A 23,567-nucleotide genomic window follows, 5' to 3' on the forward strand; every position below is an offset into this window, starting at 1 on the left:
ACCAATTGTGAATTGGTCAGACAAGTTATTATGCCAAGTCCACTCTGAGCCACAGACCAATGTTGCTGGCAAGTAATACATTCTCCATGAGCACCGGTGTCTTCTTCGTAGGTCAAATGAACCCTCACTGGGTCACCTCAGACCTCCATGGGGGTGCGGCTATTGCAGTAGATCCAAGCATGGATCTAGTACACCAAAGGGGATGCGACACCCCATCATCTTGATCAGCTTTTTCCTTCCAGATGCTCTCTTCAAGATGCAGTGCCTTACTGTGGCTTGTGTGTATGTCACATGCAGATTGAGTTTGTGGTTGAATTGCCATATTTGTTTCCATGGCAGGGATTACCACATAAATAACTGGGGTCTGTCATGTCCCCGGGGATCAGTCAATGATCTGTAAAGGAAACCCAAAAGAAGAGAGTCATAGAGGGAGGCTCCCTGGGACCCAGCCAGCCCAAAATTTGCCTAAGGTGAGCCCACAGGAGGAAGCTGGGGGAGTAACCACTCCAACCTGCTCCTTCCCTCCAATCTTGTTCCAGAGGTCCCCTGTTGGCCAAACTCAGCTGGAAGCCACAGTGCAAGGGAACACAATGATATTATTCAAACAGATTGGCCCACTGGCAGGAGAAGCAGAGGAGGGTTGGAGAGTGGGCCTGGAAAGGCAAGAAGAAGAAAACTGATACACAAGAGAGGGGTGTGACTCAAAAAAGGAAGGTGAAGGGAGTCCTCACTAAAAAGAAGTCATTTGAGCAAAGACCCGAAGGAGTACGGTAACCTGTCCGCTATGGCCCAAATGTGTCCCCAAAAATTAGTGTGTTGGAAACTTAATCCCCAGCGTAGTAGTTATACAATACAGAAATACATAGCCTTCTAGGAGGTGGTTAGGTCATGAGGGCTCTGACCTCAAGAATAGATTAATATCCTCATGAAAGGCTTGACAGGCCAGGCACGGTGGCTCATGCCTGTAATCCCAGCACTTTGGGAGGCTGAGGCGGGCAGATCACAAGGTCAAGAGATCAAGACTTTCCTGGCCAACATGGTGAAATCCTGTCTCTACTAAAAATACAAAAATTTACCGGGTATGGTGATGCATACCTGTAGTCCCAGCTACTCGGGAGGCTGAGGCAGGAGAATCGCTTGAACCCAGGAGACAGAAGTTGCAGTGAGCCAAGATTGTGCCGCTGCACTCTAGCCTAGTGACAGAGTGAGATTCTGTCTCAAAAAAAAAAAAAAAAAGGTGGGGGCCAGGCGCAATGGCTCATGCCTGCAATCCCAGCACTTTGGGAGGCCAAGGCCAGCAGATCACAAGGTCAAGAGATGGAGATCAACCTGGCCAACATGGCGAAACCTCATCTCTACTAAAAGTACAAAAATTAGCTGGGCGTGTTGGCAGATGCCTGTAGTCCCAGGTACGCCAGAGGCTAAGGCAGGAGAATGGCTTGAACCGGGGAGGCAGAGGTTGCAGTGAACCGAGATAGCGCCGCTGCACTCCAGCCTGGCGACAGAGTGAGACTCATCTCCAAAAAAAAAAAAGGAAAAAAGGGAGGGCTTGACAGAAGGAGTTTGTTTCCTTTTGCCCTTCCACCTTCTGAAATGTGAAGACACAGCATTCCTTCTTTCCTGAGGACACAGAGTTCAAGGTATCATCTTGAAAGCAGACACTGGGTCCTCACTAGACATTGAACCTGTTTGTGCCTTGTTCTTGGACCTCCCAACCTCCAGAACTGTGAGAAATACATTTCTGTTCTTACAAATTAAATTAGTCTGTCATGGATTGCTTAAGTCTAGGAGTTTGAGGCCAGCCTGGGCAACACAGCAAGACCCCATCTCAAGAAAAAATATTACCCAATTTGTGGTATTTTGCTATAGCAGCACAAAATGGACTAGGTCAGAAACCAGTGCCAGAGGAGTTGAGTGTTGCTATAATAAACCAAAAAATGGGGAAGTGGCTTTGGAACTAGTGAATGGACAGAGGCTGGAAGAGTTTTTGTTGTTGATTTTTTTTTTTTTTTTTGAGATGGAGTCTCACTTGGTCGCCCAGGTTGGAGTGCAGTGGCATGATTTCGGCTTACTGCAATCTCCACCTCCCGGGTTCAAGCGATTCTCTCACCTCAGCCTCCCAAGTAGCTAGGATTACAGGCACATGCTACCATGCCAGGCTAATTTTTCTTTTCTTGTAGAGACAGGGTTTTGCCATGTTGCCTAGGCTGGTCCCGAACTCCTGGACTCAAGTGATCCTCCCACCTCAGGCTCCCAAAGTGCTGGGATTACAGGTGTGAGCCACCATGATTGGCCTTTATTTACAGTTGACTACAGGTCTTTTCTTGAGACAGAGTCTTTCTCTGTTGCCCAGACTGGAGTACAGTGGTGAGATCTTGGCTCACTGCAACCTCCATCTCCCAGGTCCAAGCTATTCTCCCGACTCAGCCTCCCAAGTAGCTGGGATTATAAGTGCCTGCCACCAATCCCAGCTAATTTTTGTATTTTTAGTAGAGACAGAGTTTTGCCGTGTTGGCCAGGCTGGTCTCGAATTCCTGACCTCAAGTGATCCACCCACCTCAGCCTCCCAAAGTGCTGGGATTATAGGCATGAGCCACTGCAGCCAGCCTGAAAGTTTTGAAGTGAATGCTGGGAAAAGTTGTATTGCCATGAATGAAATAGTGAGGGGATTCTGATGAGGACTCAGAGAAGAACTCCAGGGAAAGCGTCAGTTTTCTTAGAGGTTGCCTAAGCAGTGCTGATCAGAATGCTGGTAGAAAGATGGACAGCAAAGGCCATTCTGATAAGATCCTGGATGAAAATGGAGCAAGTTATTTGAAACTGAAGGAAAGTCCATCCTTGTGATAAAGTGGCCAGGAACATGGCTGTATCGTATTCATGTCCTAGAACTTTATGAAAGGCAGAACTTAAGAGTGTGAAACAAAAATAAATCTCAGAACTCCAAAATCACTAAACCAAAGGGAAAAGTCAAGCTGGGAACTGTGATGGCAAACCTGCCTCCCATTCTCTTCCTAGCAATGATAGCTACAAAGATTAAAAAGCTACACACCTCCCTCACAATTTGCCCACAAGGAAATTCCCTGTGAATAAAGGACAGACAGAACTGAAAGCCATCCCTCTGCTCACATGAGACAAATGCATATCTGATTGCTTCCTCTGCCCTGTTGTATCATCAAGCCAGACTAAGGCATAAGTGACTATTCCTTTACCCCCCTGTCATGAGTAAATTGTGTATTCAGTGAAAGTCTAATTAGAAACTCGAAAGAATATAATCATTTGTCTCTTATCTACCTATGACCTGGAAGCCCCTTACCCGCTTTGAGTTGTCTTCCCTTTCCCTGAACCAACATATATGTTACAAATATTGATTGATGTCTCACGTCTCTCTAAAATGTGTAAAACCAAGCTGTGCCCAACCGCCTTGGGCATATGTCCTCAGGACCTCCTGAGGCTGTGTCACAGGCATGTCCTTAACCTTGGTAAAAGAAACTTTCTGGCCGGGCGTGGTGGCTCACGCCTGTAATCCAAGCACTTTGGAGGCCAAGGCAGGTGGATCACCTAAGGTCGGGGGTTCAAGACCAGCCTGACCAACATGGTGAAACCCCGTCTTAAAAAAAATAAAATAAAATAAAATAAAAATAAAGAAACTTTCTACATTGATTGACGCTTGTCTCAGATACTTTTTACAAACTGGCAATCATGAAGGGATTCTGAGTGGAAGTGGCCCTGACTTTCGACAAACCTCCTATTGGTGTTTGTCGAAACACAAGCCTATCTTCATGGCTCAACCCAATAGGACAATTTGCTGAGGCCTGGGAACTCCCCTCCTTCCAGAGAATTCTTGAACTCCCAAAATTTGGTAGAGATCTAAAGTTTATTTTGCTGTACGACTGCTTTTCTGAAGTTTTACATGCTTCCAACAAGGAAGTCAAGCTTTCTTGCTTCCACAGCCATAGAAGGCAGGTAACTCTGGAGGTTAAGCTCACTTCCAACAGGGAAGCTGAGTTTGAGTTTCTTCCTACGTCTAAGACAGTAGGGAACAGTCTTCAGCCTGCGACTCATTTCTAGGTAACTAGCTGAATTGGATTTTTTTTTTTTGGTTGTTTATTTGTTTGTTTGGTCTTGCAAATTCTCCTTAATGACTAAAGGTTAAAATTGACAGCTAGGCATGGTGGCTCACGCCTATAATCCCAGCACTGTGGGAGGCAGAGAGAGGCAGGTAGATAGCTTGAGCCCAGGAGTTCAAGATCAGCCTGGGCAACATGGCAAAACCCTGTCTCTACAAGAAAAAAATACAAAAAATTAGCCAGGCACAGTGTCACACACCTGTAGTTCCAGCTACTTGGGAGGCTGAGGTGGGGGGATCACTTGAGCCTGGGAAGTCAAGGCTGCAATGATCCATGATCACACCACTGTACTTCAGCCTGGGTGATAGGAGTGAGACCTTGTCTCGAAAAGAAATAAAAGAAAATTGACAACCAGCTGGTCTTAATTTCTCCTTACCATGAGAACACTCAGTGATCATATTGTTGTGTTTTGTTGTTGTTGTTCCAGTCTTTGTCCCATCAGATTTTTCCAACTCTTGGCAGTGGCTCACACCTGTAATCCCAGCACTTTGGGAGGCCAAGGCAGGTGGAGCGCAAGATCAGGAGATCGTGACCATCCTGGCCAACATGGTGAAACCCTGTCTCTACTAAAAATACAAAAAAATTAGCTGGGCATGTACTAGAGGTTTTTTCCCTCCTATGAAGTTGTTTAGGGTTCTAATTCTAGTTCAGAGGTGCATTCTGCAGTCTTCGTCATTGTTGAATTTCCTCTGGAAATTAATCTCAATTGGCTCGTGTGAGCATTTGCATGAAAAACTGAACTGTGGTGTTAATAGACAAATGAGAGACTGAGTTTCTTCAGCTCCGAAGAGAAAGGGCATTTTGCTCCTCCCAGTAGCAAAAGGCACCCCTAGGTCACTGGGGGCTAAGTGGGAGTGTCTGGGAGATTGACTTCCAGCAATGTGCCAAGGCCCTACAGGAAACTCTTAACAAAATTAGTTTAAAAGGCTAATTCAGGCTGGCCTCAGTGGCTCATGCCTGTAATCCCAACACTTTGAAAGGCCTAGGCAGGTGCATCACTTGAGGCCAGGAGTTTGACACCAGCCTGGCCAATGTGGTGAAACCCCTTCTCCACTAAAAATGCAAAAATTAGCCAGGCATGGTGGCACATGCCTGTAGTTCCAGCTACTCGGGAGGCTGAAGCAAGAGAATCATTTAAACCCAAAAGGTGGAGGCTTCAGTGAGCCAAGATCACACAACTGCATTCCAGCCTGGGAAACAGAGTGAGACTCCCATCACAAAAAAAAAAAAAAAAAAAAAAAAAAAGGCTCATCCAGGAAGCAATTAGGAGCTGGTCACTCCACACTTTGAGCCCTCCTGGAGATGCTAGACCTCTGGAGAGAGAAACAGACAAATAAAAGGGCAGAAACATCTCAGTGGTGACACATTGTGGAATCCTGCCCACAACCAGCACACTTCAACCCACTCCACTAAACCCTAGACCACAGCTGAGTTCCTCCTTTTAAGAAAAAAATATGGGGCCAGGCACAGTGGTTCATGCCTGTAATCCCAGCACTTTGGAAGGTTGAGGCGGGCGAAATACCTGAACTCAGGAGTTCGAGACCAGCCTGGGCAACGCAGTGAAACCCCATCTCTACTAAAATACAAAAAATTAGCCAGGCATGCACCTGTAGTCCCAGCTACTTGGGAGGCTGAGGCAGGAGAATTAGTTGAACCTAGGAGGCGGAGGTTGCAGTGAACCGAGATCGCACCACTGCCCTCCAGCTTGGGCGACAGAGTAAGGCTTAGTCTCCAAAAAAAAAAAAAAAAATTTAAAAATTAAAAAAAAAAATGTGGGATACAATTCATTTAAGAATGAGGATAGATAAACAGGCCAGACACCATGGCACATACCTGCAATCCCAGCACTTTGGGAGGCCAAGGCAGGCACATCATCTGAGGTCAGGAGTTCGAGACCAGCCTGACCAACACGGAGAAACCCTGTCTGTACTAAAAATGTAAAATTAGCCAGGTGTGGTGGCGCATGCCTGTAATTCCAGCTACTGGGGAGGCTGAGGCAGGATCGCTTGAAACCAGGAGGCGGAGGTTGCAGTGAGCTGGAATTGTGTCATTGTGTTGCAGCCTAGGCAACAACAGCAAAATTCCACCTTAAAAAAAAAAAAAAAAAAAAAAGAATGAGGATAGACAAGGATGGGCACCCCATTTGGTTTTATGGTGCCTCTACTTGCAAGTGGTTGTGTAAATGGAAGGGCATGCCCTATTTTCTCATACTTCAGCTGGTTACACATTAGGTCTGCTCTTGTGCACATTTTAAACTGAGGGGCCAATTACATCAAGAAAAATTTGAACCATGGCCGGGCGCGGTGGCTCAAGCCTGTAATCCCAGCACTTTGGGAGGCCGAGGCGGGTGGATCACGAGGTCAAGAGATCGAGACCATCCTGGTCAACACGGTGAAACCCCGCCTCTACTAAAAACTACAAAAAATTAGCTAGACATGGTGGCGCGTGCCTGTAATCCCAGCTACTCAGGAGGCTGAGGCAGGAGAATTGCCTGAACCCAGGAGGCGGAGGTTGCGGTGAGCCGAGATCATGCCATTGCACTCCAGCCTGGGTAACAAGAGTGAAACTCCGTCTCAAAAAAAAAAAAGAAAAAAAGAAAAATTTGAACCCAAAGGTCAATGTACAACTATAAAGTTCCGAAGTTCGCTATCTCTCTTCTTTCTTTTCTGCTTGCTTTAAGTCTGTTGTAATATTTCTACTGAGATAAAATCCGCTGTTTGTATCCAACCATTCCTTTTTGTTATTGTTTGCAAACTGGTGACTTTGTATTAATATCTCACAGTTCTGAAGTAAAAGCTATAGTATCTTTGTATGAGTGTGTATGTGTGTGTTTATGTATATGTACCCATATTTTGTTATGTGTTTTTGGCCACAAGGTACCAAACTGGCTTAAAGTTAAACAGTACTCAAAAATTGAATAATAAGCCCAGGCCGGTTACTGTAGCTCACACCTACAATCCCAGCACTTTGGGAGGCTGAAGCAGGCAGATTACCTCAGTCAGGAGTTCAAGACCAGCCTGGCCAATATGGTGAAACTCCATCTCTTCTAAAAATACAAAAATTAGCCAGAAACAATGGTAGGCACCTATAATCCCAGCTACTCAGGAGGCTGAGGCAGTAGAATCACTTGAACTTGGGAGGCAGAGGTTACAGTAAGCTAAGATTGCACCATTGCTTTCTAGCCTGGATGATAACAGTGAAACTCCATCTCAAAATATAAATCAAAATAAAATAATTTGGCCAGGCATTGTGGCTAACACTGTAATCCCAGCACTTTTGGAGGCTGAGGCAGGTGGATTGCCTGAGGTCAGGAGTTTAAGACCAGTCGGGCCAACATGTTGAAACCCCATCTCTACTAAAAATACAAAAAAATTAGCCAGGCATGGTGGCATGTGCCTGTAATCCCAGCTACTTGGGAGGCTGAGGCAGGGGAATTACTTGAACCAGGGAGGCGGAGGTTGCATGAGCCAATATGGCACCACTGCACTCCAGCCTGGGTGACAGAGAAAGATTGTTTGAAAAAAAAATCAAAATTAAATAAATAATAATTTGGTAAATGTAATGGAATAAATACAACATATTATCTAGACAAACATAATTTACAATCTAAAGTTATATTGAATTAAATAATAGAGATTTCATTAAATGAGTATTTTCCAATTAAAAAAAATATATATGGTAGGAAAACATTCTTTCTAAAAAATATGTGTACTTGTTAAAAAGTAAATAATTTTTTCTAATTTGAAGCTTATTGAAAGGTTACCCATAAAACAAGGTAAAAGGAACTAGAAAATAAGAGAGACATAAAGAAGTTATAGAAATAAAGAGGTATTTTTGGTAAGAAAGCTTAAAGAAAAACAATTTTATATGAGAAAAAATCTTGTATGGTAAGTTTTATAAAGTGGTTGTTTAAGAAAGAGGGATGTTCAGGACAAACCAGAAAGTCCAAGCATGTCATGAATGGTCTGTGTAAGTTGTAATAAGATTTATGGAAAAAATTTTATATGATCAAGTTGTCTATAATTGAAGGGAAATTATTTATAATGGTCTTTCTAGAGATTGGGTTTTGATTTTATTTTTTGAGATTGTGTCTCACTCTATCACCCAGGTTGGAGTGCAGTGGCACGATCTCAGCTCACTGCAACCTCTGCCTCCCAGGTTCAAGTGATTCTCCTGCCTCAGCATCCCGAGTAGCTGGGATTACAGGGGCCTATTACCACATCTGGCTAATTTTTGTATTTTTAGTAGACATGGGGTTCCACCATGTTGGCCAGGCTGGTCTCAAACTCCTGACCTCAAGTGATCCTCCCACCTCAGCCTCCCAAAGTGCAGGTTTTGATATTTTTAAAAACTACTTATACAGTAAAGAATTAGTTAGAACAATAAAATTTTCTTAAGGTATTGCTTTACTATTAATAAAATTACAAGACAGTATGATTTTATCATGCAAAGTTCAACTTTTATTGCTGTTTTCAGCTTTCTCCTCCTCTTTTAAAAGGCCTAAAGTAGTAACTCTATCCTTCAAAGCATTTTCAGCTCCTGTAAGTTTTTTTTTTCCTTTGGGTTCTAATGATTGTGACCCAATGCTAAAAATGTTTTATCTTAAAGGACTAAAGGAAATGCTTCTTTCCAATGTAATATTCTGTGCTCTTGGCTTTAAATTGTTCTATGGATCCAAAAATTTTCACTTAATGATGCAAGAAACACTCTTCCTATGTCTAATTAATTCAAGTACCCTTTACTTTGGTTTTGACTTGCAGTTACCTAAATGGACTTCCCATAGGAAACAGCAGTCACACCACAGAAAGTCTGTTCCCTATGGGGAGTCCATTTAGAGAACTACAAGTTTTGACTCCTTAATGGTGCTTGCAAAAACTTGCAGTTATCTAAATTGACTCCCCAGAGGGAACAGCAGTCACACCACAGTTGCCTTTGGGTAACTGGCCTAACAAACAGATTTTATGCTTTATTTAAATAATTCCCACATAATTATTATTAAGCTTTTGTTTGCTTAGAATAAACTGAGATTTTTTTAAAATTAATTAAGGTTATTACATCCATGTAACTTCCTTTAAGTTCTTTTAAAGTCCTTAAGTCATTAAGTTACAGGGCTTTGACTCCTGCATCTAAAAAAGATATCAAGTCCTGGTAAATCTTAAATATTGACAGCAGTTAAAGCCTTGTCTTCAGACCCAGTAGAAGATGCCAATCAAGATAAACTGCATTCATGAGACTCAAGGCCATAAATTAAAACTATTCAACTCATCAAGGCCCAGGGACTATTGTGGAAGAGGTGGGCATGTAAGATTGTAAGGGTCAATTCCAGAGACAAAATAAGTTCAGTTTCTCTATAAATTAACCATTAATATCAAAGACACACTGATGCAAAACCAGCATATTGACTCCTGTGTCAGATTAACAAGGTTTTCTTGGAGCATTAACTTACTCCTCAATAAAAGATTATAAAGGTTATAAAAAGGTTCATGGAAATTATACCTTATGGTCAAGATGCTTAAAATTGTATAGATTGTTTACAAAATTTTGAGAAACAAATTTAATTGGCCTCATTCTGTCATTATTTGGGTTTATTGTTTGGGAAATTAAGTCTCCTCTCTCAAAGAATAAAGGTTTTTGTCTTTTTTTTGAAATTTTTATTACTTTCTCTAAATGAATGACTTATTTTACAATAATCTGTGATTCTATTTTGTGATATGAACGGTTTTAAACTTTTTTATATTTGACAAACTTTCCAAAATCAAATTCTAACTATGGTCCTCATTAATTTTTTTACGTTAGTGCCCTGAAGTCCAAAAGAGACATATTCAGCTTATTCAATATAATAATAATGTACAGGAAGTATTGTCAAATATGAAACAGTGTTTAACTTTCTTTGGATTATATTCATATAAATGTGTTATTAGTATGTTTTCTAGAATTGCATTAAATTCCTGTGTTTCTGATATGTCTTAGCATATGTCATGAGTAATAATTAAGATTATTGTGTAAAATTGTTCTATACCACAGAAATAGCCAAATTTCCTTGTCAATTGTGTCTTTTTTTTTTTTTTTTTTTTTTGAGATGGAGTTTTGCTCTTGTTACCCAGGCTGGAGTGCAATGGCGCGATCTCGGCTCACCGCAACCTCCGCCTCCTGGGTTCAGGCAATTCCCCTGCCTCAGCCTCCTGAGTAGCTGGGATTACAGGCACGTGCCACCATGCCCAGCTAATTTTTTGTATTTTTAGTAGAGACGGGGTTTCACCATGTTGACCAGGATGGTCTCGATCTCTTGACCTCGTGATCCACCCGCCTCGGCCTCCCAAAGTGCTGGGATTACAGGCTTGAGCCACCGCGCCCGGCATCAATTGTGTCTTTATGACTGTTCTAAGACTTGTGTTTTGCTTTTATCCTTTTCAAAAGGTGGTTTTATAATCAGCAGAGGACTCTGACAGGTGCTCCTGAATGCAGATTTCTGATAACTTTGGAGATTGTGACTCTAGGATAGAGGAAAAACGTCCAAGACTCCCATGGAGAGCTACAATGTTCATCAACATCAAGCAGAACAGGAGTTAGCTGCATAGACTGAACTAATAGAAGACTGAATAATCCTTTTTATGACTTATTGCTTAAAATGTTTCTGGTCCTTTGTTTTTCAGAGCCAAGAAAACTTTTCTTTTGAGCTATTTACAGCAGTTAATGATTCAGTAAAGTATACCTCTATAAATAAAATTTGGAGCATATTTCTCTGCACCTCATTTCTCCAAAATTTGGAAACTAGTTGTGAGTATTCTTAACTTATGACAGTATAGTTATCTGCAGTATAGTTAAGTGAAAGAATAATCTGTTTTCTTTTGTAACAGGACACAATTGGAGACACTGGTTGTTTTACCAAGGTTTTGACTAGAATGGCATGCTTTCAGATACAGACTCCTTTAAGAAATCAAAGTTGACTTACAGAGTCAATAGAAGCCCCTTGGGAAAGCTGGTCTCATATCTTGTCTACACAGTCCCTGTACAGGTTCCTGACCTATAGTAAGTAAAGAATGTCACTTTCTGACAGGCCCAGGAACCTCAGGTTTTCTTGACACCTTGAGGTGAGGAAATCACCCAATTAGTATAGGTATTTGTAGGCATAGGCTGGCCTTAAGGCATTAAAGTTGAACCTGAGATTCCTTATGGGATAAAGTCCCAGCAAAGCCAATTTTAAAAAGGGGGGGAGAGTATATGGCAAATTATTGCTGACTTTATTCAAATACTCTGTCCAAGTATAACAAGACTAAAATTTGTTTTGAAAATGAATTTGTCCTGTGAATTGTCTTTAGTGAAAATGTAACTAGAGAGAGAAAAATTATGTTTCAAAATAAACTATAGTACACTTGTTGTTAGAGTTTGGTCTTGCCTAATGTTTTTCAATTTTTATTATTTTCTAGAGTTTGGACTGAATTCTAAAATTTTCCAGGCTAAAGTAATGTTTTCCTTTTTTTTTCCTTCTTTCTTTTCCTTTTCCCTCCTATTTTTCCTGATTTGAAATTACTAAAAATTAAGCTATGCTTTCTTAAAGTCCTGTAAGCTAAAGCCAGACAACTTAAACTTCAGAAGAAAATAACAGCACTAGATCATGCCACTATTTACATACATAAAGCACTTTTATACCTGCCTACTGATGTATGGACTTCAGCGTAATATGGCCTATATTGATTTTCCAGGGTTGTTCTTCATTTATTATTTTTTTGTTTGTTTGTTGTTGTTTTTCTCTCCTTTCCCCTATTTTCTCTTCACAGGATGTAAGACTTCATAATCTGCTAAAAATGAGCTTTCCTAATAACATGGGACCTTCCTATCTACGAATAAGCTACCCTACCCATGAAAGATCAGACAAAACCTGAGACCAGGGCAGGTGTGGTGGTTCACTCCTATAATCCCAGCACTTTGGGAGGCTGAGGTGGGCAGATCACTTGAGCTCAGGAGCTCAAGACCAGCCTGAGCAACATAGTGAGACCTTGTCTCTAAAATATAAAAATAAAAAAACCCTGAGACCAGAGACTCAGTCTCTTCTAAAATGCTTTCTCCAAAAGATTTTTAAAAGAAAAGGGGGGAAATGTGAAAAGAAAATAAATCTCCAAATCCCAAATCATTAAGCCAAAGAAAGGGAAAGGTCAAGTTGGGAACTGCCTCCCATTCTATTCCTAAAGAAGATAGCTACAAAGATTAAAAAGTTACATACTTCCCTCACAATTTGCCCACAAGGAAATTCCTTGTGAATAAAGAACAGACAGAACTCAAAGTCATCCCTCTGCTTACATGAGACAAATGCATATCTGATTGCTTCCTTTGCCTTATTGTTTCACTAAGCCAGACTAAGGCATAAGTGACTATTCCTGTAAAATGTATATTCAGCAAAAGGCTAATCAGAAACTCAAAAGAATACAATCGTTTGTCTCTTACCTACCTACAGCCTGGAAGCCTCCTCCATGCTTTGAGTTGTTCCACCTTTCAGGACTGAACCAATGTACATCGTTTTTTTTGTTGTTGTTGTTTTTTGTTTGTTTGTTTGCTTGTTTTGAAATGGAGTCTTACTCTTTTGCCCAGGCTGGAGTACAGTGGTGCAATCTCAGCTAACTGCAACCTCCACCTCCAAGGTTCAACCGGTTCTCCTGCCTCAGCCTCCCCAGTAGCTGAGATTATGGGTTCCCACCACCATTCCAAGCTAATTTTTTTGCATTTTTAGTAGAGATGGGGTTTCACCACAGTGGTCAGGCTGGTTTTGATCTCCTGAGCTCAAGTGATCTGCCCACCTCAGCCTCCCAAAGCCAATATACAACATATACATATTGATTGAGGTGTCATGTCTTTCTAAAATGTGTAAAACCAAGCTGTGCTCCAACCACTTTGGGCACACATGTCGTCAGGTCTTCCTGAGGCTGTGTCACAGGTCGGTCCTTAAACTTGGCAAAATAAACTTTCTAAATTGATTGATAAAGCCCAAGAAGAGAGAAATGATTTAAAGATGAAACTTACAATTAAAAGAAGCAGGCTGGGCACGGTGGCTCATGCCTGTAATCTCAGCATTTTGGGAGGCCCAGGCAGGCGAACCCCTATGAGGCCAGGAGTTCAAGACCAGCCTGCCCAACATGGTGAAACCCCATCTCTACTAAAAATACAAAAATTAGCCAGGCATGCTGATGGGTGCCTGTAATCCTAACTACTCAGGAGGCTGAGGCAGGAGAAATGCTTGAATCTGAGAGGCAGAGGTTGCAGTGAGCCGAGATCATGCCACTGCACTCCAGCCTGGGCGACAGAGCCAGATCTTGTCTCAAAAAAAAAAGTTTTGGATGTACTTGGGGCCTGTTAGTCCTGTCTTCTTTTCTATTTCTCCCTTTTGGAATGGAAATATCTATCCTATGCCTGTCTCATTATTGCACTTTGGAAGCACATGATTTGTTTGATTTCACATTTGTTTGCAACTGGAGGGAAATTTGCCTCAAAATAATTGTACCTTGAGTCTCACTCATATCTGATTTAGATAAGGATTTTGCATGTGACAAGGACATAAATTTGGGGGACCAGGGAAGGAATGTTATGGTCTGAATGTGTCTCCCAAAATACATGTGTTAAAAAATCTCCAATGCAACAGTATTCAGAGGTGTGGCCTTTTTGGAGGTATTTAGGTCCTGAGGGGGCTGTCCTTGTGAATGGATCAATGCCACTATAAAATGATTGATAGAAGAAGTTTGTTCCCTTTTGCCCTTCTACCTCATGCTTAATGAGGGCACAGCATTCTTCCTCTTCGAAGATATAGCTTTCAAGGTGCCATCTTGGAAGCAGAGAGCCAACCTCACCAGATGCCACAGCCTTGATCTTGGACTGCCCAGCCTCCAGAATTGTGAGAAATAAATACCTGTTGTTGTTATTTTTATTTTTATTTATTTATTTATTTTTGGCTGAAGGAATGTTATTTTTACATATAAATTATCCTGTCTCAGGTATTTGTGTGTATGTGGCTGGAGTGCAGTGGTGCGATCTTGGCTCATTTCGAGTTCTGCCTCCTGGGCTCAAGCGATCCTTCCACCTCAGCTTCCCAAGTAGCTGGCACTACAGGTGCACACCACCACACCCAGCTAATTTTTTTGTTTTTGTTTTTTGAGATGGGATCTCACCCTGTCACCCAGGCAGTGGTACGATCACGGCTTACTGCATCCTTGACCTCCCAGGCTCAGGTGACTCTCACACCTCAGCCTCTCAAGTAGCTGGGACCACATGGATGTGCCACCATGTCCAGCTAGTTTTTTTGTATTTTTTGTAGATACAAGGTTTCACCAAGTTGCCCAGGCTGGTCTCAAACTCCTGGGCACAAGTGATCCTCCTGTCTCTGCCTCCTAAAGTGCTGAGATTACAGGCATGAGCAATCGCATGAGCCAGGAATTTTGTTACAGAAGCACAAACAGACTAAGACGCCATCTATAAGACATCATCTATAAATTCTGTAAGATTCATGGTGTTAATCTGCCCATTTTACAGTTAAGGACACTGAGGTGCAGGAAGAATAAACAACCATGAGTTGTTCAAGATCACACAACGGAGAGTTGGTAAGTTAGGATTTAAGCAGTTTAGCCCCAGGCAGTTTAGCCCCAGAGACTCTGCTCTCAAACAAAATAGGATATAGCAGAATCATCATAAAATGAGAGGACAGAGAAAATGTCTGGATACATAAGACATTGATTCTTTTTTTCTTTTTGAGACGAAGTCTCACTCTGTTGCCCAGGCTAGAGTGCAGTGGCATGATCTTGGCTCACTGCAATCTTCACCTTCCAGGTTCAAACTATTCTCCTGCTTCAGCCTTCTGAGTAGCTGGGACTAGAGGTATGTGCCATCACACCTGGTCAATTTTTGTATTTTTAGTAGACAGGTTTTCACCGTGTTGGCCAGGCTGGTCTCAAACTCCTGACCTCAGGTGATCTGCCTGCCTCGGCCTCTGAAAGTGCTGGGATTACAGGCATGAGTCATTATACCTGGCCTAGATATTCTTTATTGAGCACCACTTGTATACTAGCCACTGTGTTAGGTGTTACAGGTGGGGGAGGGATACACAGATGAACAATATTCTGTGCTTGTCTTCAAAGATTTTATAGTCTAGTTGAAGCATGGTGAAGGACTGTCGTAATATGTACAAATCAAATCCCAGCAGATTGTGATTCATTTTATTGTAGAACTACAGATAAAATGTGGAAAGAATGCTAAGGAAAAAGATTCGTCATAGCTGGGTTGAGGGGAGCTTCCTAGACATGATGGCTTTGGAAGAAGTGAAGAATTATAACAGCAGAAAGGAGAAAATTAGAGATCACAGGGGAAGAAACAATGTAAGCAAAGACGCGGATGCATTTGGGGAATGGCAGGTCCTCTGGTTTGGTTAGAATACATGAGACTTGCACGAGAGAGAGGATTTTACGTAGAACACCAACATAACTCTAAGTCACACTGAATCTAACAGTGAGATAATTATTTCCTTTCCAGTTCTCATTACAAAGAAAAGTCTCAGCTAGGTGCTGGCTGGTCTTTCAAGCTCTAACACTTGCTGATGTCACTTTATAACACAAAACTCACCAGCTCATATCTGTCAGTGGGCAACCGAGCTCTGATTGAAACTCAATAACATGAGCTGGGCACGGTGGCTCACGCCTGTAATCCCAGCACTTTGGGAGGCCGAAGCAGCTGGATCATCTGAGGTCAGAAGTTCCAGGCCAGCCCGGCCAACATGGTGAAACCCTGTCTCTTCTAAAAATACAAAAATTAGCCAGGTGTGGTGGCAGGCACCTGTAATCCCAGCTACTTGGGAGGCTGAGGCTGGAGAATCGCTTGAACCCAGGAGGTGGATGTTGCAGTGAGCCAAGATCACGCCATTGCACTCCAACCTGGGCGACAAAAGCGAAACTCCATCCCCCCCAAAAAATGAGCAAGGGACATGGTCAGAGACAGGCTTGGCAGGGCTGGCTCTGGCCTCTGGGTGCAGGATGAGAGGGGAGACTAGGGGCTGGGACAGTAGTGGGGAGACTCAGGGCGAACAGCACAGGGCCAGGGAGGAACCAGGATAGATACAACTGAAATAGAGGGCTCTAGAAAGAGATAGTTCTAGAGCCCCATTAGGCCATGACACTATGTGCTACCTGGTAGACCTGCTGTGTAGATTTCTTTTCCAGAGGCAATCTTTCAGCCTCTGATCCTCCTCCTGGCTCCTAGGCACCTTTCTGTTATAACTTACTACTAATATGCAATAGGCTGTGACTGGGTTTTACTGAGTCAAGGTAACACCTGCAGAGGCCAGCCCACCTCAGCCTCATTAGCTGGGGGAACTGGAAATACAGTCAGACAGGGTGGGGCAAATCGACTCATGCCTCCTCATTCTGTGTTTCTTCATGGGAAAATTCCGATGCCTGCTTGACCGCCTGTGGTGATTCATTTTATTCCATATGATGAACATCTGATTCTCTAGGACCTTCAGCTTCATTTCACTGAACAGAAGCCGTTGGAGGACCTTGTCCTGGAGGGCAAAGCAGGCATGCATTCTCTCAACTTCTTTCGTGTTCTTGGAGTCGTTTTCGGAAGCATTTGGTTTCTCTTCTTCCTTCTAAGCTCCCCACCGCCAGGAAAAGGGGAAAGTTGGTTAATAATGATAATCCCTTCCTTGTTTGAACACCTGCTCTGTGCCAGGTGGTTTACAAACATTATCTTAATAGATTGTCACCACTGCCTGCAAGGGGAGCGTCTTTGCCTCATTTTGTGGAGACTTGGGACCCAGCAATGGAGATAACTTTCTTATTTTTAAGACGGAGTTTCACTCTTGTTGCCTAGGCTGGAGTGCAATGGCGCCATCTTGGCTCACTGAACCACCACCCCTTGGGTTCAAATGATTCTCCAGCCTCAGCCACCACGCCTGGATAATTTTTGTATTTTTAGTAGAGATGGGGTTTTGCCATGTTAACCAGGCTAGTCTCAAACTCCTGACCTCTGGTGATCTGCCCGCCTTGGTCTCCCAAAGTGCTGGGATTACAGGTGTGAGCTACCATTCCCAGCTGGGAAGTCGCTTTCTCAGCATCACACAGCCTCAAATTCCTGAGTCCCCTGCTGGCCTTTGGTTCATAGGAATGCATGAGATGGCTGGCTAATCCGCCAGTTGCAGTGGACATAAAGCCCTTGGCCTAAATACATCTATCTCCGGGAGACTGTTTTTCCAACGTGCCTCTCTGAGCATTTTGTCAGGCTCAGCATGATCAGAAACTACAAAGTCTCAGTGGTCTCATGACATGCTTTTATCTCTCTGGTTCTCATCTCTCCCTCCCCTGGTTAAATATAACACTCAATTTTTTTCTTTTTGGACTCAGCTACAAACTAATGGTCTTTAAAAATATTTAAAAATTAGGCCAGGTGTGGTGGCTCAGGCCTATAATCCCCGTACCTTGGAAGTCCGAGGCAGGAGGATCACTTGAGCCCAGGAGTTTGAAACTAGCCTGGGCAAGATGGTAAATCTCATCTCTACAAAAACTAGAAAAAATTACCCCTGTGCACACCTGTAGTCCCAGCTACTTGGGAGGCTGAGGTGGAAGGATCACCTGAGCCCACGGAGGTCGAGGCTGCAGTAAGCCATGGTTGTGCCATTGCATCTAGCCTGGGCCACAGAGCGAGACCTGTCTCAAAAAACTAAATACATAAATAAAATAAAATGGTTAACTGAAAAAAATTAAACATATCTGACATGCAAAAAAAAAGCTAAATAATATAACAAATGCTCATATTCCCATATTAACGTAAGAAATAAAATATAAATATAACTAAAGTTCTCTGTGGACTCTCCCACCCACAGCGTTCTCCCCCTCTCTGAATATCATCATCTCAACTGTAATCCTGCATTTAGTATTTATTTTTCCATGCGTTTCTTTATAAAGTAGTTCTCAATGGAAGGCATTCTGCCCTCCATTTGGCAATGTCTGGAAGAACGTTTAATTGTCACAAAATTGGCATCTCACGGGTGGGGGCCAGAGATGCCCCTAAGCTAACAATGCATAGGTGATAGGTGAGCCCCCCACAATAAAGAATCATCTGGCCCAAAATGTCAACAGTGCCACGGTTGAGATATCCTGCCTTAAACTACGTTCACTGCACATATGCATCCATAAACAAGACAGGCTCTTGTTTTGCTTTGTTTTTCTTTTTTGAGATGGAGTCTTGCTCTGTAGCTCACGCTGGAGTGCAGTGGTGCGATCCCAGCTCATTGCAACCTCTGCCTTCCAGGTCCTGGTTCAAGCAATTCTCCTACCTCAGCCTCCCAAATAGCTGGGATTACAGGCATGAGCCACCATACCCAGCTAATTTTTTGTATTTTTTAGTAGAGACAGGGTTTCACCATGTTGGCCAGTCTGAACTCCTGACCTCCTGATCCACCCGCCTCGGCCTCCCAAAGTGTTGGGATTACAGGCATAAGCCACTGCCCCCAGCCTGCATTTTTTTTTTTTTTTCTGAGACAATCTCACTCCGTCACCCAGGCTGGAGTGCAGTGGCATGATCACAGTTCACTGTAGCCCCAACTTCCTGGGCTCAGGTGATTCTCCAGCCTCAGTCTCCTGAGTAGCTGGGACTATAGGTGCATATCACCATGCCTGGCTCATTTTTGTATATTTTGTAGAGACATAGTTTCACCATGTTGCCCAGGCTATTCTTGAGCCCCTGGCTTCAAGTGGTCCACCTGCCTCGGCATCCCAAAGTGCAGGGATTATAGGTATGAGCCGCTGTGCTGGGCCGTTTTGCATGTTTTTTGGTTTTGTTTTTGTTTTTAGATGGAGTCTTGCTCTGTCACCCAGGGTAGAGTGCAGTGGCATGATCTCAGCTCACTGTAACCCCTGCCTCCCGGGTTCAAGTGATCCTTCTGCCTCAGCCTCCTGAGTAGCTTGTATTACAGGTGCACTATGTTGGCCATGCTGGTCTTGAACTCCTGACTTCAAGCGATCCACCTGCCTCAGCCTCCCAAAGTGCTGGGATTACAGATGTGATCCACTGCACCTGGCCTAGCATTTTTTTTTTAACATTAAATGAAAGATGTCATAATCTATGTACATTTCTGCTGTCTTTATTATTCTATTTTAGAGATGTATCTATGTTCATCCATTTTAATTTAAAAAATTTTTTTCACATTAAAGTGGCTGTTACTCTTGCCAAAGCATGCTGACATCAAACATGAAATAGGAAAGTCTGGGGTGGTCCTGATTTAACAGCCGAGGCAACTGATGCCCCTTGTGGAGGGAAGAAATTTGCCAGCATCATCTAAGAGGAAGCTGTAGAATGGTGATTTAGAACAGAGTCTTGGATTCCCCAGTCCAGCCCCATTATTTCGACACCTCCCTATTCCCTGCCCCCCAACCCAATCTAGCTACAAATATCCCCTATCCCTGAGCTGAAGCCAAGGCCTGTCTTGCTCACCTGCTGGGGCTCTGGGAGGGTGAGCTTGTGTTCATGCTTGACCAGCCAGTTGCTAAGCAACAGCAGAAGGAATAGGAACCCAAACAAGACGGGCTTATAGCTCATCAGCCAAATTGCCACTGCTCCTATGGTGCCCGAGGAGGCAAGTATCCCATGGAGACTCCTAAAGAGAAATATCAGTTCCGCCAGCATTGTGGCATGCAGGCACACAGGCCCCAGGACCCTGCCTCAGGCCCCTCCATGACAAGAGTCTCGGCTACACATGCCTCTGAGTCATAACCAGCTCCCTCCCACCACCCAGTTGCCACATAACAATAACTCCTCCTATGTCTGAAGCACCCACTATGTGCCAGATTCTTTGACAAGCAGTTTGCAAGTATTATCTCATGATGTCCTCACAACAGCCAGGTGATGTAGGCCTCCTCATTCGTTCACCAGTATTTCTGGGCCTAGCCACTGGCAAAAAAAAATGGCTAATACAGAGCCCCTACCATCATAGGGGCAAAGAAAAGCTATCCAAACTTGGACATAACTGCTTTTACAGTTATACTAGCCCATCTTGATGCTTTAGGGGAAGGTAACTTTGTTTAATATAATATCTATAACAGACAAACCTATAGCAGAAAAAAAAAGAAAAAATACACTATGTAGTATTGATTAGGTTTTGGACTCTGTACAGTTAGACATTAACTTTTTATTAGTATTTTATTTATTTTTGAGACAAGGTCTCGTTTTGCCCAGGTTGGAGTACGGTGGTGCGATCACGGTTCACTGAAGCCTCCAACTCCTGGGCTGTAGTGATCGTCCTGCCTCAGCCTCCCAAGTAGCTAGGACAACAGGCATGTGCCACTATGCTCAGCTAATGTAAAAAAAAAAATTTTTTTTTGGCCAGGTGCGGTGACTCACGCCTGTAATCCCAGCACTTTGGGAGGCCAAGGCAGGTAGATCACCTAAGGTTGGGAGTTCCAGACCAGCCTGACCAACATAGAGAAACCCCATCTCTACTAAAAATAAGAAATTAGCCGGGTGTGGTGGCTCATACCCATAATCGCAGCTACTTGGGAGGCTGAGGCGGAAGAATTGCTTGAATCCAGGAGGCGGAGGTTGCAGTGAGCCAAGGTCACTCCATTGCACTCCAGCCTGGGCAACAAGAGCGAAACGCCATCTCAAAAAAAAAATTTTTTTTTTTTTTTTTTTAGAGACAGAGTCTTGCTATATTGCTTAGGCTGGTCTCAAACTCCTAGCCTGAAGCAATTCTCCCACCTAGAGACATTAACTTTTACTATTTTATTTATTTTCTTTTTTGAGACGGATTCTTGCTCTGTTGCCCAGGCTGGAGTGCAGTGGTGTGATCTTGGCTCACTACAACCTTCGCCTCCCAGGTTCAAGCGATTGTCCTGCCTCGGCCTCCTGAGTAGTTGGGATTACAGGCACGCACCACCACACCTGCCTAATTTTTGTAATTTTAGTAGAGACAGGGTTTCGCCACATCGGTCCGGCTGGTCTCAAACTCCTGGGCTCAAGCAATCCTTCCACCTCGGCTTCCCAAAGTCCTGGGATTACAGATGCAAGCCACTGTGCCCGGCCCTTACTGGGTTTTTAGGTTAGTTCTCCTTTATAGTTATTATGTATGGTGGACATGGGATGCGAATGGGGTTGGGGGCCAGACAGAAGGAAGAGTATGAACAAAGTCTTGGAGACAAGACCAATTCCGTCTGGACTCAAACATGGATTTCCTAACTTCTCTCCATTTGATTACCATTGAAACTGCTGTGCTCTCCAAGATTTTTGCCCAGTCCAAGCAGGACAGTTATGAATAAATAAGACGTCCTATCAGCATTATTTGTTTTCCTCCATTAGATTGTAAGTTCTTTGAAAGCAAGAACTTCATAATGTAACCCTTGTTACGTAGTAGGCAAGCATTAATAGATACTGGTTGAATTAACGAAAAATTGGATGAGTGAATGAACAAACGCACGCACGCAAACCCGCAAGTCCCTGGAGGAAATGGTCACCTTCGGAGGTTTAGTCTGGCCCAGAGGCCCCAAGACCAGGGACTGTGCCAGGTCCCGTTCCAAAAGCCGGGGAGACGCTCTAGGCAAGCTACACATTCTTGGCTGCGGTGCCGCTCTAGCTGCGAGAACGCTGCTCTATGGCTGCGTGGGAGGGGCGGGGCTCGTGGGCGTCTCCGGCCCTTTTTGTCCCGGCGCGGCGGGAGCGCGCTTAGCGCTTGCGTACGCGACGGCGGTTGGCGGCGCGCGGGCGACGTGAAGCGAGGGGAGTCGAGGCGGTTCGGACCCACGGAGCGACAGACCGAGCGGCCCCTACGGCCGTCGGCGGCCCGGCGGCCCGAGATGTTGTCTGGGAAGAAGGCGGCAGCTGCAGCGGCGGCGGCTGCAGCGGCGGCCGCCGGGACGGAGGCTGGCCCCGGGGCTGCGGGCGGTGCAGAGAACGGCTCTGAGGTGGCCGCGCCGCCCGCAGGCCTGTCGGGCCCAGGCGAGGTCGGGCCGGGGGCGGCCGGGGAGCGTACGCCCCGCAAGAAAGAGCCCCCGCGGGCCTCGCCTCCCGGGGGCCTGGCCGAACCGCCGGGGTCCGCAGGGCCTCAGGCCGGGCCTACCGTCGTGCCTGGGTCTGCGACCCCCATGGAAACTGGAATAGCAGAGACTCCGGAGGGGCGTCGGACTAGCAGGCGCAAGCGGGCGAAGGTAAGGCTCGACCCCTCCCTCAGACGACACCGCCGGGTGCAGAGCTTCCCCAGGCTGCTCGGCTCTCCCCCGCCGCTGCCGGGTCTTGGGCCCTTCGCCCCACGACCACCCACACCTCCCCCTTGTATGGCTGTCCACGCCACGTCCCCTCTAGCTGGACGCGTGGGGTGAGAAATGAAAGGTCTTTGCCGGTGTTGACTGCGGTCTTTGTGCTGGGTCGCTGGCGGCGTGGGAAGGGGGCATCGATGACCGCCGGCAGGGGTATTTTACTCCTTAGATCGTACTTGCACACCTTTTCATTTTCTTGGTTGGAAAAATGGCTCCCTGACGTGGAGCTACGGTTGGCGTTCTTAGAGACATTACTTGTTTGTCCACAGATAGGTGTAGAAGCTGTTCGGCGATGTTGATGGCGTTTCGGCTGGGTGCACGAGGGGGCTGTAGGTTGTTGCTAAAGAAATCGCCTTAGTGGTGGAGATGGAAAAGAAAGGGTCGTTTTTGTTTTTGTTTTTGTTTGAGCCCCTGCTGTGTGATAGGAGTTGTAGGCTTTTTCTTTCTTTCAATTCTCTCAAAGATCTTTTGGCATAGAATTTTGCAGATGAGGAAGCCGCTGATTGAGAGGGCAAATAACAGTCAAAATGCAAAATATGGGAAGAAAAAGATTTGACTCCATCAGTATATGCAGACAATGACTGCCTCAAATCTCTGTGTGCTAGATGCTGTGTTCAGCGTGTCACCAACATTACTTTGTTTTTTTTTGTTTTTTCTAAATACCAACGGGCAGGTATTGCTAGCCCTATTTTAGGAATGAGTAAACTGAGACACACAATTTAAGCAACTTGCCCAAAGTCACAAAGTTAAGTAAGTGATGGAACTGGAATGTAATTCCCACAATTATGTTACAGGGTATCATCTGCCCTTGAAACAAAGGACCACATGGGGACATTGTGCAGGGCACTGGGGCAGTATTAGGGCGCAGACTTTAGACTTGGGCCTTTTTTTGGAGATTTTATGGTCTAGTTGGAAAAATAAAAAACTGGATATATATGTGCATATAACCAACATTTAAATAAAAATTTGCGAATTATGAAATTTATGCTTGTAAAAAATTGTCTGTACATTTTTTAAGTGTAAATACCAAGTCAGTATGTATGCGGAGCTTCTTGAGGTGAGTATTACCCAGAGTAAGAGCCCTCAGATTTATCTGCCTGCTTGAGCCAACTCTAAAATGTAACCAGTGCTGAGTAAAATACCATTTTGGAGGCAAGACTTTCTG

At 44.2% G+C, this 23,567-nt stretch overlaps 2 protein-coding genes across 6 annotated transcripts in view; one reads left to right on the forward strand and one right to left on the reverse strand.

The window, feature by feature from the left end:
• Window positions 1–16,393: 16,393 nt before the first annotated feature.
• Window positions 16,394–19,821, reverse strand: TEX46 (testis expressed 46). The gene is made up of 2 exons (XM_032301226.1): window positions 19,590–19,821; window positions 16,394–16,659 (listed from the first exon to the last, which is right to left on the reverse strand). The coding sequence occupies exons 1-2, from the start codon at window positions 19,779–19,781 to the stop codon at window positions 16,459–16,461; spliced, it is 393 nt and encodes a 130-aa protein (XP_032157117.1). The 5' UTR covers window positions 19,782–19,821; the 3' UTR covers window positions 16,394–16,458.
• A 1,969-nt stretch (window positions 19,822–21,790) lies between these two features.
• The window catches only part of KDM1A (lysine demethylase 1A), an 83,447-nt gene continuing 81,670 nt past the window's right edge, over window positions 21,791–23,567 (forward strand). For all 5 annotated transcript variants that reach the window (XM_032300753.1, XM_032300748.1, XM_032300749.1 and 2 more), the window contains exon 1: window positions 21,791–22,294. In XM_032300753.1, coding sequence (XP_032156644.1) covers window positions 21,944–22,294 — 351 coding nt within the window. In that variant the 5' untranslated portion in view covers window positions 21,791–21,943. The remainder of the gene's footprint in view (window positions 22,295–23,567) is intronic.

Source organism: Sapajus apella, unplaced genomic scaffold (assembly GCF_009761245.1).
Source record: "Sapajus apella isolate SASKATOON/1434 unplaced genomic scaffold, GSC_monkey_1.0 scaffold43, whole genome shotgun sequence".
Classification (NCBI taxonomy): Eukaryota; Metazoa; Chordata; class Mammalia; order Primates; family Cebidae; genus Sapajus; species Sapajus apella.